This window comes from Gossypium hirsutum, chromosome D04 (genome assembly GCF_007990345.1).
Source record: "Gossypium hirsutum isolate 1008001.06 chromosome D04, Gossypium_hirsutum_v2.1, whole genome shotgun sequence".
Classification (NCBI taxonomy): domain Eukaryota; kingdom Viridiplantae; phylum Streptophyta; class Magnoliopsida; order Malvales; family Malvaceae; genus Gossypium; species Gossypium hirsutum.
This window is the reverse complement of record NC_053440.1, coordinates 10127078-10140511: the sequence shown is the minus strand read 5'-3', so window position 1 is coordinate 10140511 and position 13434 is coordinate 10127078. Positions and strand designations below refer to the sequence as shown.

The window sequence follows — 13434 nt, the reverse complement described above, 5'->3', positions numbered from 1 at the left end:
TTGCTCTTTGATCAAACATATAAGAACTAATTTGTCTATTTTTTGCATAAAGAACATAAAATACAGTCCAATTCTTAGTACAAGAATCTGCATTTTTGCCAAATAGATCCTAACCCTGGACATGTTCAATAATATTATGAACACTTGTTTGGAAAAGTGATATAATTTAGGATTTTTTATATTTTAATCCAATAAGGAAAAAAGCAATACAAATTCATTTCCAACAAAATGAAAAAACTTGGGCAACTTAATTAAAATTATTGCAAGTATACACAAATATAAAAAAGCATGACGCTGAAAAACACAAATCGAAACAATTCAAGTTTTAAGTTAAGAAAACAATTTAAAGTTCAGAAACAAGAGCGAAGCAGCAAGTGGGGTGAAATATGGCAACTAAGCTCCAAACAAGTTCAACGAGAATCAAGCGATAAAACACGCACTATACATCAGCATGAATGAATCGGTGATGCCAGGTTACCGGCCGAACCACCCTCGCGGTGGCTGTACGTCGCTATCATTCATTAGCTTATCCAACACCACATTGAGGTCAACAGACTGGCCATTCTCTGTTAACTTTCTAACAGTTGCTCTAACATGATCTCTGGGGAATCCCATGGTGGTTACTTTGTCAATCACATCATCAATGGGAACCCTGTTACCAGGTCCAGAAGGACTGGATCCACCACTGACCCCAGAAGCGGTGGGCAATGCATGCGGTAATATCTTAGCAGTAGGAAGCTGTGGGTAACCGCTTCCGGAATTTTGTCCCATGGGAGAAGATGGGAGTTGCTGCATTTTCATTGGGTTGCCACTGCCATATTGTGAAGGTGATCCACCATAAGCATAGGGTTCACTTGGACCAGATTGTGGGATATATCCGGTAGAAAAGCCTGGACCAGGCCTGCTGGATGGTGATGGCTCACGCAACTGGGGCGGACCCCCATAATATTGTTGAGAGGAAGAAGGACCACCACTGGGTGGTTGAGAAGGTGGCTGGCGCAGATTCGGTGGATAGATCTGAGAAGGGGGGTAAGGTGCCTCTTCTGGATGGTGGCCTACAGAAGGTTGGAGTTGAAGGGGCTGCGGAGGTTGAGAATATTGCGGTGGAGGTGCTGGTTGATATGGTTGATGAGGTGGTGTTGCAGGAGGGAGCTGTGGTTGCTGAGTAGGTGGCATTGGAAATTGCTGACTTGGAGTCTCTTGAGTTTGACCAGGCGGTGGATAGTAAGGGTCTTGCTGAGGAACAGAAGGAACATGGCTCTGAGGGAACTGGTTCGCATGCTGAACCTGTGGTGGCAAACTCGGTTGGGGAAGAGCTGGAGGAGGAACAGAAGGAAGTGATTGTGGGAAAGAGGCAGCCAGGGGAAGCTGTTGGTGAGATTGAAAAGGAGCAGATGCAACTTGCTGAACGGATTCTGTCCGCACAGTATTCTGGGTTTCAGATGGCTGGTCTACCTTGCTCACCTGCAGCTTTGCAAGCTGCAACTGAGCTTCCATTATCTCTTGCTTTTCTTTTAAATCATGAACCCCGGTTTGCACCTGCATACAATTGATCAAGAACATCAAATAAACACAAACCAGTCCATGATATAACCTACAACAAATCCGAAATATAGATGACAAAATTCCATACTTCCACAATAACCTTATTATAAAACCTCAACAGGACCTTCATAGGTTACGCAACTCAGTTTCACATGGTACAAGAAGACTATTCCTCCTGGCAAGTTTACTGAAGAGCCATTAAAATCGGCCATGAAGGTTTTTCTGAAATCTACATTCGTTTTGGGATCTAGATACGTGTTTCCCACTTTGCTAATGTATAAAGACATTTCCAGATTGCATAACATAACTTGTTCAGGTTACAATTTAATCAAACCAAGAACATAGAAAAGACAAACTTGACTACTACAACTTAATAACACTTGTTATGCTTAACTTCTATAACTGAACTGATCAAACATTCCCAGATAATGAATCATCAAGTATTAAATTTTTTTTTTATCAAAACCAGTTCATTTGACTGAAACATCCAAGAACATTGATCAAACAGACTGAACCAATTTTCATAAAGAAAAAAAATCCGAGCTACATATAAAGCTTTCGACTTGAGCTCACAAGATACACAATGTACTATAGTTCTACCTTTATATACCAAAGGCAGCCACAACAAACCACCAAGGAAGAAGATTGTTTTAGAAAATACCTCGGTCAAAATATTTTCCAGCTGTTTCATTTTCCTATCGGTGCTGCCATGATTGTTTACTACAGACACCTTCAAATCATCCAAAGAATTCTCGAGGTGACGAGTTCTACTCTCCAGCTGAGTCAACCGATCACTTACTTTTTCCATCATGTGCATCAGATTATCGGTATGTTTCTTCATGGTTCGATCGATCTCAGCCAAAATTGATGTGTCGAAGGCGCTTTGGTCCTTGTCCAAAATGCCTTTTGCAGGTTCAAGGGAATCAAGAGAACCATAATTCTGTCCAATACCAAGGAAAAAAAATCAAGTAAACAGTAACGCAATGGAAAACAACCTAAGTGAGTTTCATAACTTGTATACTAAGAAACCAAGATGATACCAGCCAAAAAATTATTAATCAAACTATACTACATCATACTAAATAACCCACAAAGAAATTAAGTTCAAACTCACAAAATTACTAGTCAAACCACAATTCACTGAGAAAACCGCACAAAAATTGATCGAAAATTATCAAGAAATTTAAGGTCATGACTAGCCTAAAATCTACTGATCGAACTAAAACATAAAATTAACGACAAAAATCAAACTCCCAGAAAACCCAAATTTTTAATCAACAAGAAGAAGTGAAAAACAAAGGAGGTCTAACATATACCTTAGCTTTAGAATCGATCGAACTCCAAGACCTGGGATTACTAAAAACTCCAGCAGCATCAAGACTGGTTGAAACGGGTCTGATCGGTTCGAAATCATAGTCGGTAAACATCTCCACCTTGCTAGCCCCGTTACTGCTAGCGCTAAACCCAGAGAATTGATAGTGATTATCTTCGTTTTGTGGGTGACTCATCAGATCGATGAAATCTTTGTGGGAATTATGGGGAGGTGAAGAAGAAGATAAAGTTAAGTCCATTATTTGCTTGTCCATGAACTGAGATGTATTCATCGATCGAAAACTCTTCAACTTATTCTTTAAGTGAAGAGGAAAAAAAGGGTTATTTTTCTTGACTGATGAAGAAGAATTTTGGTAGTTTGGGGCTCTTGGATTGTGAGAAAAAAAGATGGGATTTTCGAGAAAATTATTTGACCAAAAAGAAAAAGATTTCCTTTTTTGTTTTTGTTTTTGTTTTTGTTTTTCCAAAAAAGTCATTTTTTTCAAAATTTACTGAAATAGGCCCTTTATGTAATTATTTACCGGAATGGTCCGTTTTTTCGAAATCGCGTCCACATCAGCGCGATGTCAGGATGCGCGCCAGAAAATCGCATCCACGTCAGCACGATTTGCTGATGTGGCATGAACAATTTATGTTTTTTAGCTTGGAAAACTTTGAAAGGCCATAACTTTTCGCTCGGTTATCCGATTGAGACGAATTTTTTTGATTTCGAATAAATTTTCGAGATCTACGCGCTGACAAACTGTCGAAGGCAGTTTGCCGCACTTTTCATCCAAAAATATCCCTTTTTACCCCTAAATTTCAATTTTTTCGGTTCAAAATTGAATTTTGAAACATTCAAATCATTAATTTCCTTATTTATTTGAAGTAAACACCGGATTTTTTTACAAAATTGTTGTATTGTTTTTTTTGATTTGACACGTGTATGGAATAGGTCCGATAAATCGTTAGAACGTAAGTAATATAATTAAGATAATAACAGTATTTTTATAATATGTTAATTAATTAATTTAGTTGGTTAAGATGTTTACTTTTTTCCCTTAGAACTTTGGTTCAAATCTTAACAAGTACAATTTTTTTTTGAACCAATTAACTCTTCAATATTACATCAACAACAAGAAGTACAAAAAAGATTCAAAATTGTTACCAACAAGATTTGAACCAAGGTTCTAAGGGAAAAAAGCAAGCATCTTAACCAACTAAGCTAAACTAATTAATTGACATATTATAAAAATATTGTTATTATCTTAATTATATTACTTACGTTCTAACGATTTATCGGACCTATTCCATACACGTGTCAAATCAAAAAAATAATACAACAATTCTGTAAAAAAATCCGGTGTTTACTTCAAATAAATAAGGAAAATAATGATTTGAATGTTTCAAAATTCAATTTTGAACCGAAAAAATCAAAATTTAGGGGCAAAAAGGAATCTTTTTCGACGAAAAGTGCGGGAAACCGCCTTTGGCTGTTTTTCAACGCGTAGATCTTGAAATTTTATTCGAAAAAAAAATTCGTCTCAATCGGACAACCGAGTGAAAAGTTATGGCCTTTCAAAGTTTTTCAAGCTAAAAAACATAAACTGTTCATGCCACGTCAGCAAATCGCGTCCTAGGGGGCGCGATTTGTGTCCACGTCAGCAAATTGCGCTGACGTGGATGTGATTTTCTGGTGCGTATCCTGACATCGCGCTGGTGTGTCCTAGGGGGCGCGATTTGTGTCCACGTCAGCAAATCGGTAAATTTTGAAAAAAAGAGACTTGTTTTGGTAATTTGCCCCCCCTTATTGATGGATATGGACTAATCTATCTCTGTTCTTTATCTGTTGGGGTGGGGTTGGGGCTGGGTTCTGGGCTGAATTTTTTAGTTTTTCTGAATAAAGTTCTTTTTTAAATATAAAAAATAATTTATTGATTTAATATCAGTAATAATATACATACATATATATTGGTTATGCCTATAATACATGTATACATATATGAATATCATTTTTTTAAATAACGTCTTCTTATAGATAATGGAATTTCTCAAGAAAATGAGAAGTCTTTTTATTAAAAAAATATAATATATAAAAAGTTAAATAATAATTAATCTTATGTTATATTATTATTTGACTGAATTTGTTTAAAGAAATAAATATTTTTTATAATTCTAATAACATCAATTAGCTTACTATACCAATAGCATAATTGAAAAATGTGAAAACATAGGCAAAGCTAGAGGAAAATTGTTGAAGAGCAAGCGTAAAGAGAAAAAATACTTGTATATTATAATCCAATTAACTTAAATTCTTACGTAGTCTTAAAAGTTTTCACTCATTTGGAATTGAAATAACGTCATTACAGTGTTATTCTACGAAGTCAATAAGTCAGTAACTTAAAACAGATACTCTAATGTGGATAAACCAGAAGGAGCTGGCCATGGAACATGAACAACGACCATGTTGTTCTCGAACTCAAACCCAACATCTTTCCCATCAATTTTGCAAGCTGTCGGCTTGTCCGAAGCAAAGGCTCTCATTTCACCGGCTCCCTTCAATTCAATTCGAACTGAGCTTTCATTGAAGGCTAATGACTGGATGGCACCACCGGCATTCAGCATGTTCACTGGTCCAATAGGGGCGAATTGGACTGATTTTCTACCAAACACAGTGACCGGCGATACGGTTATAAGCTCGAAATCGAATGGTTTCAGCGAGATTTCCATGTTTTCAGCCGGTTTTGAGAGGACTAGTTTCTTGGACTGAGAAAAATACATGGCGAATACTTGGACATCTTCAATGGAAATTGGGTTCTTTCCACTGTTCCACTCAATGCTTTTTGGATTCATCTCGGCCTTTACCGTATGCGAAAACTCGGAAAAGCATTGGTTTCTTCTAGTTTCTCGGCACCATCCGCCTCCTTGGCAGTTAAATGCGCCAATCACACCAGTATACTGTAAAATACAGAAAGCAAAATCGTTATATTTAAGAAAGTTTAGATAAAAATATCAAGTCCATTTCGATGCTTAAATGACTGACCTTATTCAAGTTCCAGATTTTGAGCATGGTTTTGCCATCATGGAGAGGGTCCTCAAATAGGCAATCCCTGGTTGGAAGAGCGTAGTACTGGCAGCGGAGGATCGAACCATCGGGTAAAACGAGGCGTTTGAGGAGAGCAAAGTTGTGGTTGCCAACGGTGTCGCTGATGTAAATTGGGCCACCGGAGATGGCCCTTGAAGCAGCGTGGAACTCAGCACAAGGGTGGGAGGACTGGAACATGTCCCAATCAGGGTGGATAAAGTTGCCCATCCATAAACTGTTGTAAGCACAGTGCACCATGTGACAACCTTGGAGCCAAAATGTCCCATTAGGGTCACCTGATGGATCAGTGCACCAAAAATCGTCCCCTATAAAAGCAAACAAAGCCATCAGATTAGATCAACCAGGCCCAAAGCCCAAAAATTAATGAGCACAAGCCTTTAATACAAATTAATTTTTATTTATTTATTTATGTCAAAATCAAGCTTACCCAGAAAACAGGCAATGTCCCAATGCTACATTAATTATACATTTATGTCTTTGATTAGATGAAGAAACATATATTTGTCAATTAATTACTTACCGACACGACCAAGACAAATGGCTTCTGTTCCAAGAAACATGAAATCGTTGCAGTGTTCCATACTGGCAATAACACCATTGCCTTTGAAATGCTTTTTAACTGAATCTGTTAAAGCTTTATAATAAGCTCTTGCAAGATCAACTCTTCCACCATAGTTTTCACACAACATTTCCAACAGCTGTTTCAAAAAGCACAACATAATTAAATATTTAAATTATGATAAAACCAGATTAAAAGATGGAAAAAAATATTTGTTTTAAAATTTTGTGACAACGATTTGTTGAGAAATAACCAAAAATAACGTGTGGCAATAAAATTATTAGGAGCAGTTACGTGCCGACCAAATGTGAAATATGTCAAAGTAACTGAACCAACCGAAATTTTGTCTGTATATTAAAACTCTAGTCAAAGTAAAAGAAAAAACAGAAAAGAAAAAGTAAAGGATTAAGATTTGGTCGGTCATAGCATAGACACTTTCAATTTTTTATTTTCATGAATTTTCTAGAAATCTTGGATACCTATTAAAACTCATATTTAAAAAAATCATTTTTTTAAGAAACAATTACATCTAAATATTTTTAAATAAATCAAATTCTTTTAATTAAAAAAAAGGTAGTAATCACTTACATGAATCACGTCAACTTTAACTCCGTCAATTCCAACATTTTCCAAATGAGAATGGATTCCTTCATAAAGTTGATCAGCCATCTCCGGCGGCACCAATCCAATACCTGTATTGACAATCTTATCGACGGCAAGATCCTCCATCGTTTTCTTCAATCCCGGAGACAATTCCGGCTTAATAACCTTGGTTTCCGGCAATCCAGGGACATTAGGCCTTAAACCACCCCAATATCCACACAGGGCATGCCACACATAAACAAAGTCTACAGTGTTGAATTCCTCCTTAAGGTCCTTGATAAAGGCACCCATGCCCATATTAGTGGAACCATTAGCCAAACTCCTTGGGCTAACGTAGTCCCTAAACTTGTAATTCTCTTGAAACTTCAAGAGCCTGCATGGCATTTGCTCCCCGGCCACGGCACAATTCATGCCTTCTTTAGTGATGGGGTCCTCATCATGGCTAATGGATTGCCACCCATCATCAATCAACACCAGCCCTGGTGGGCACCCACCGTCGACAAGACCTTTCACACCTTCCCAAACACCTTGAGGGTGCACGGTAAGGTAAAATGCGTCCCACGTGCACCAACCAAATTTGTCCACGATCCCTGGTGGGGTTTTCTCTTCTAACAACTTGAAGGTTCCAAGGTGAGTCCTAATCACTTTCATGGCATCCTTCACCAAAATGAACGGATCTTCGCCGACGTGAACGTAAACAACACTCCGGAAGCTGGCTGCGGCCACCTTCGTCGAGCCGCTTTCGACACAAACGTCGACGTTGTTGTCTGTTCCGGGCTGAAGCGAAGCCCTGAAAGGGCCCTCGATGAGAGGGAGGAGGAGGATATAAGGCCTGCCGGAGTCTGATCTATCGAGGATCACCATTTGAGTTTCGTTTTCAAGGTCGCTCCCGTTGGAACCAACCCAATGAGTGGTCCACCAGACTTTGAACCTGAAAATGCTCATGAACTTGATGTTCTTCAGCTTCCCAATGGGAACAGCATGGCGGCTGTCGGATTCAACAGTGTCGAACCCTACAAAGGATCCAACACTGGGAATTGATTTGTCAGTGGTGGAAACATAAGGGGAAGGAGTAACAGTGATGTTAGCAGGGACATCAGTGAGAAAAACGTGGCCATTGGCAATGAAGTTTGAGCCTTCCAGTGAGATTAATGACTGGTTGTTATGGCCATCAACTAGGCCTGAAACACCAGAACTAACCTTCGTCAAGCTTGGAGCCATAATGAAAAACCAAACCAAAACAAAAAAAAAGGGTTTTTGCTGTTTTGTTTTAAGAAATCAAAAGAGATGGAAACAGTCAATTGACTGAGGTAAGAAAAAAACTGAGATTTTGAGAAGGAAAAAAAAATCAGTGAAAATAGTTTGCTTTGACTCTGTGTTTTTAAAAGCTTCAAAATTTGCTTGCTTTGGTTGCTCAATCGAACTGGCCAATGCTCTAATTTATAGGCTTAATTCAGAGAGACGGTGGACATTTGCAAAAAAGAAGGAAATATTCAATTTAAAATAAATAAAAAAATATAAAAAGGTGAGGGGGTGATTTGAAATTTACTTTATTTAATTAATTTTACTTTAGATTATCTAAGATACTTTTTTTGCTATTATGTCATCAATCATGTCAAAAGTTTGAAAGTCCAGAAGGATCGACAAGTGTAAAATATAGAGGCTCCCTAAATCTTGGTATTATGTTTTGACTAGATTTCCAAAAAATAATAAACAATACTAACAAAATCAGTCTCAATAAATATGGTTCCATTTATATTATTGTTTTGTTTAAATCATCAATAAGCTCTAATTAAACCGAGAAATGATTAAAATATTGTATTTTTTATGAAGTAAATTATGCTGTAGGTAAGCCATAGCATTGATCACTTATTAGCCATAGCATTGGATACATTCCCCCAATTCGATTCCCACTAATTATTTTTAATAATTTTAATTTTTTAAATACATATAAATATTTAAATAAAAACCTTAAAAAATATATTTATAATATCTTCTGTTTTTTTCTTTAGTATTGGAAACTGTGATTAAGGAGAGAAAAAAAAAGTAAAAAATAATTGGAAAGCTACTGATGGAAATTAAAAGATCATCCCTCCAATATTTTGTTTGAGTAAGCATTATTTGCGAAATTGTATAAATATTTCATATTTAATAGTATCTTTAAATCGTTGCCCTTGGAAACAAAATTGAAGAAATTTCCGATGGGACGAGGGTATAATTGTCCTAATAATGACATTTTTGCATCCATATGCTTAATTTAAAAATTAAGAGGGATTACGAGTAAAATATAACTTCAACTTTGTTTCTACTTTCTAGAGCATTCATTCAAAACCTCCAAGGCTCTTTATTCCTAAGGCAACTTTATTTTTATTAAAGAAAGAAAAGAAAGAGAGAGAGAGAATCTGTTGATTAAAGGAAAGGAAAATTGAAGCAAATGATGTGAATTTCATAAATGGTTTGATTTTGTTAGTAATTCGTAAGAAATTTTGTTATTAGGAAGAAATTTAATTTTTCAAAAATCGAGAATAAAATCTATTGTTTTATTGAAACAGTTCATATAAAATAGTAAAAGAGGAAAAAAATATATTGTATTAATATTGATTATTTTGTAAATTTATTGATTGAATTAGTGTCCTAACTAATTAAACTATGGTACTTTCACTATGTTATTTAGATATTGATTTGCATTAGGAAGATTGAGATTTTAAAATATTTTGCACTATAGAGTAGTTTTTTATTTTTAAGATAAAGGTAAAATATTTAGTTGGTCATTTAATTTTTAGGGTGCTTTCATTTTGGTCACTCAAAATGAAATAATTACAATTTCATCACTCAATTTTTAGGGCATTTTCAGTTTAGTCATCCAACCATTAAATCACTATGAGAGATTAACAATACATGCCATATCATGTTTGTACTTTCATTTTGGTAATCCAACTTCTAGGTCACTTTCTTCTTGGTCACTAAAAAAAATACCATTTTTAAGTAATGTTTGGGGTAAGAAAAAGTGATAGAAACTAAAATAATGTTAAAAAAAAAAGTTAAATTGTACTTATTTACCCCATTGCCGAAAGTCCTAAATTTATTTATTTTTATATTGAAATTTACATTTCAAAACATAAAATTCAATTAAATAAATTATTAAAAATTAATCCCTTGACAATATCAACTAATTTGTTACCATAATATTGAAATTAACTAGTTCAATGTCCTTCTAATTTTAAATTTTTATTTTATGTTTTCAAATAACTCATCTTTAATAATGGTCTATGAAACTTAAATTTCTTTTGATTATATAATCTTAAGTTTTTCATGCTAAGCTAAAAACAAAGAAAAATCATTACAATTATAATTGAATTAATTTTGTCTTCTATGTCAAACGAAACTCAGAAAATTTTTTCATCACTTCTTTACCCAAACAAAGAACTTAATTTAATTAATCGTAATGATTTTTTCTTTGCTTTTAGTTTAGTATGGAAGATTCGAGATTATATTGTAGATAAATAAATTTTTAGACCAATTACAAAGTGCCATGTGTCAAGAAACATACATAAAATAAGTCGGTAGGTAGCTACTTACCATTTAATGTAAAAAAATGTTCAGTTGATTTTATTTTACTAAAAATTTGAAATAATTTTTTTTTAAATTAAATATTTAAATTACCATATCTATCTTTCCTTAATTAATAGAACATATAAATTAATAACGATTAACTTTTGCAGCTTTTACGATTTCGTCCTTTTTCCTTAATTAACTAAGCAAACTTTAAAATTACCAAACTAAATTTTAATAAGACACTCTAAAAACATTGTAAATATTAAAAAAATAATATTTATCAATTCACTGGTCAAAATTGTGGTCCTGAAACCACTGTTTCCGACACCACTGAAAATAGGTTGTTACATAAATGATGAGGTAATATTTTACAAAAAAAAATACTCTCATCTACTTGATTTTTGGTCTATAAAATGGGGTCACCGTCTAACTATTCACTACACATTCACAAATTCAAAAATCTAAAAGGTCTCTGAAGAAAAGATCTTGTAGACTCAAAGCTCTCTTCAAAATCTCAAGAAATTTATCAAGAACTTAAAGAAACCTGGAAAAATGTCATATCAATTCTGAATAAAGCTGCCTTCTAATCTTATTTAACCAATGAATGGAGGTAAAAACTCGTTTCAAGAGAAAGTCATTACAACACTTGAAGCATCCTACATCCTTTCAATAACAAGTCTAGATGACCCTTGAATCAAGGCTCTTCCCAATTTGGTTGCATTAGCACAAAGAAGATAAAACCCATTCTTCAATATCAAGACCAAGTCTAGAAGACCCTGAAGCAAAACTATCCATCCAACATCAAGTCTTGAAGACTCTTGGATCCAACATCAAATAGGAGGAATGTTCTAATTTGAACTTTTCTTTAGAACTAATGCGATGTTCTTCAGAATTTCTTCAAATTCTTTAGCTTCTTCAGAGGTTTTTTGTGGATATTTTTTGGACTTTTTGAACTTGTGTATGTGTAGAATTGTTTGGGGTGACCCCTTGTTATAGTGTCAATTACTTGAATAAAAGAGAACTCTAGTATAATTTAACATTTTCATTTGGTTGTTCTACAAAATTAAAATCTTTTATTTATTATGTATTTTTTTATTAATTTAATTATTTAGAAATAACATAATAGTTTAATATTATCACTTAACTATTTTATTTTTAATTAGTGATCATATAACTTTTTTATTGATTATATTTTAATTAATTTAAATTAATTAACAATAAATATTTATGACATAGTATGTAATGTCATCATTTTTGTCATGGTAACTCTAGCTTTGACCCATGATAATTTCAGTTTGACACATATCACTTTGTAATTAATTCAAACATTTCATTGTCTACAAATACGATTAATTAATTTAAATGTGAATTTTCAAAAAATTCTTAAAAGAAATAAAATTATAACATATAAAATTAGCTAAAATTTTCTAAAAGTACAGAATTCAAAATTTGAATATATTAATTTTAAAAAATATATTTTAGTTAGAATTTTAAAAATAAAAAAATCCTGAATATTGAGATGTTCTTTTAAAATTTTAAAAAATTCAAAAAACAAAAAAGTTGGAAGTTTAATGGTGTTGGCCGAGTAGACTGACGGTCAGAGTTTATTGCAGCAACACCGATCAATGACTCTCAACTCTGGTCAGTTTTCATTACTGGTGAAGGTTAAATTTTTATCAACATAACGAGTCAAATTATTTGATTTAATAAATTAAAATAATTAATAATATTCCTTAATTAAAATCTTTCTTTGTTGATAAAAAAAAACTAAAGCATTTGTTTTAAAAATATCGTTTTGATTTTCGGAGAACTCGATGTACCTTTAAATCGACAATTGCCACGAGTAAGCTTGAGAATAAAAGAAATAAAATTATCCACCGACAGAACCAGATAAGGTTACGTGGAGGCTCATGTTAGTACCGCGTGGGAATCTTCCCCAGTAAGAAACCAGTATTGGAGGGACGAACGGCATAGGAAACGTTAATGAAAAGACGGTGACCGTTGGTTCCTAACGACCAAATTATTCAACTACCACTCCACCCAATAGGACATTTCCACGTATACGTCAGTTATTTGTACACATGTTATCAGGATAAAGGATTTGGTGACAAACACTCCCGCGGATAAAGCGTAAAAACGCAGGAAACCGGGCAACGGGATTTTCTTTTACAACGGTTCTTTGAAAGAAATTCTGATAATCTAGAAATTGGAATTATATTTTACTCTTAATTTTTGACAAAATTATGGAAACGGCAATTTCTTTTTTTTTTTTAATATATAACTGTTTCTTTACAGGAAAACAACGAGAATATATATTTTTAATTTTAAATAAAATAAAAGCAAAATTGAATAATAAATTTATACAATGCATTCAAATGTACATTGATAATATGAATGTAATATTCTCATAGCTTATCAAGTTTGTTTCTACTCTGGAACCCTTCATGAATGGATGACAGAAAACCTCCAAACAATGTTATTTTTTTTTTGTTTAAAATGAAATTGACTGGTCTTATCTTTTTGGGATGATTTATTGGCATATATGGAAAAATTATAACAGTTTTGTTTTTCAAGATATCACTTGGAGCATGGAGGAAATCATTAAAATCTCTTCTAGTTTGGCAAGACAGTATGCGTCTGTTTCGAGGCTGCCTTCATAGAGGACTTGTAACTCCCCTACTAGTCCACACTTGGCACATAATTGGATGCGTTTGAATACAGATAGGTCGGTCAAAATTGAAGATGATTTTGTAAC

General features: G+C 34.0%; 2 protein-coding genes across 2 annotated transcripts; both read right to left on the bottom strand.

Annotated features, from left to right (window-relative positions):
- Window positions 1-229: 229 nt before the first annotated feature.
- LOC107926067 (protein tfg-1) lies at window positions 230-3302 on the bottom strand. The gene is made up of 3 exons (XM_016856850.2): window positions 2862-3302; window positions 2207-2485; window positions 230-1539 (listed from the first exon to the last, which is right to left on the bottom strand). The coding sequence occupies exons 1-3, from the start codon at window positions 3147-3149 to the stop codon at window positions 475-477; spliced, it is 1632 nt and encodes a 543-aa protein (XP_016712339.1). The 5' UTR covers window positions 3150-3302; the 3' UTR covers window positions 230-474.
- Window positions 3303-5124: 1822 nt separating this feature from the next.
- On the bottom strand, window positions 5125-8551 carry LOC107926076 (probable galactinol--sucrose galactosyltransferase 5). The gene is made up of 4 exons (XM_041091929.1): window positions 7110-8551; window positions 6483-6660; window positions 5900-6267; window positions 5125-5814 (listed from the first exon to the last, which is right to left on the bottom strand). Exons 1-4 carry the CDS (start codon window positions 8343-8345, stop codon window positions 5257-5259), a joined length of 2340 nt encoding a protein of 779 aa, XP_040947863.1. The 5' UTR covers window positions 8346-8551; the 3' UTR covers window positions 5125-5256.
- Between the last annotated feature and the right edge of the window lie 4883 nt (window positions 8552-13434).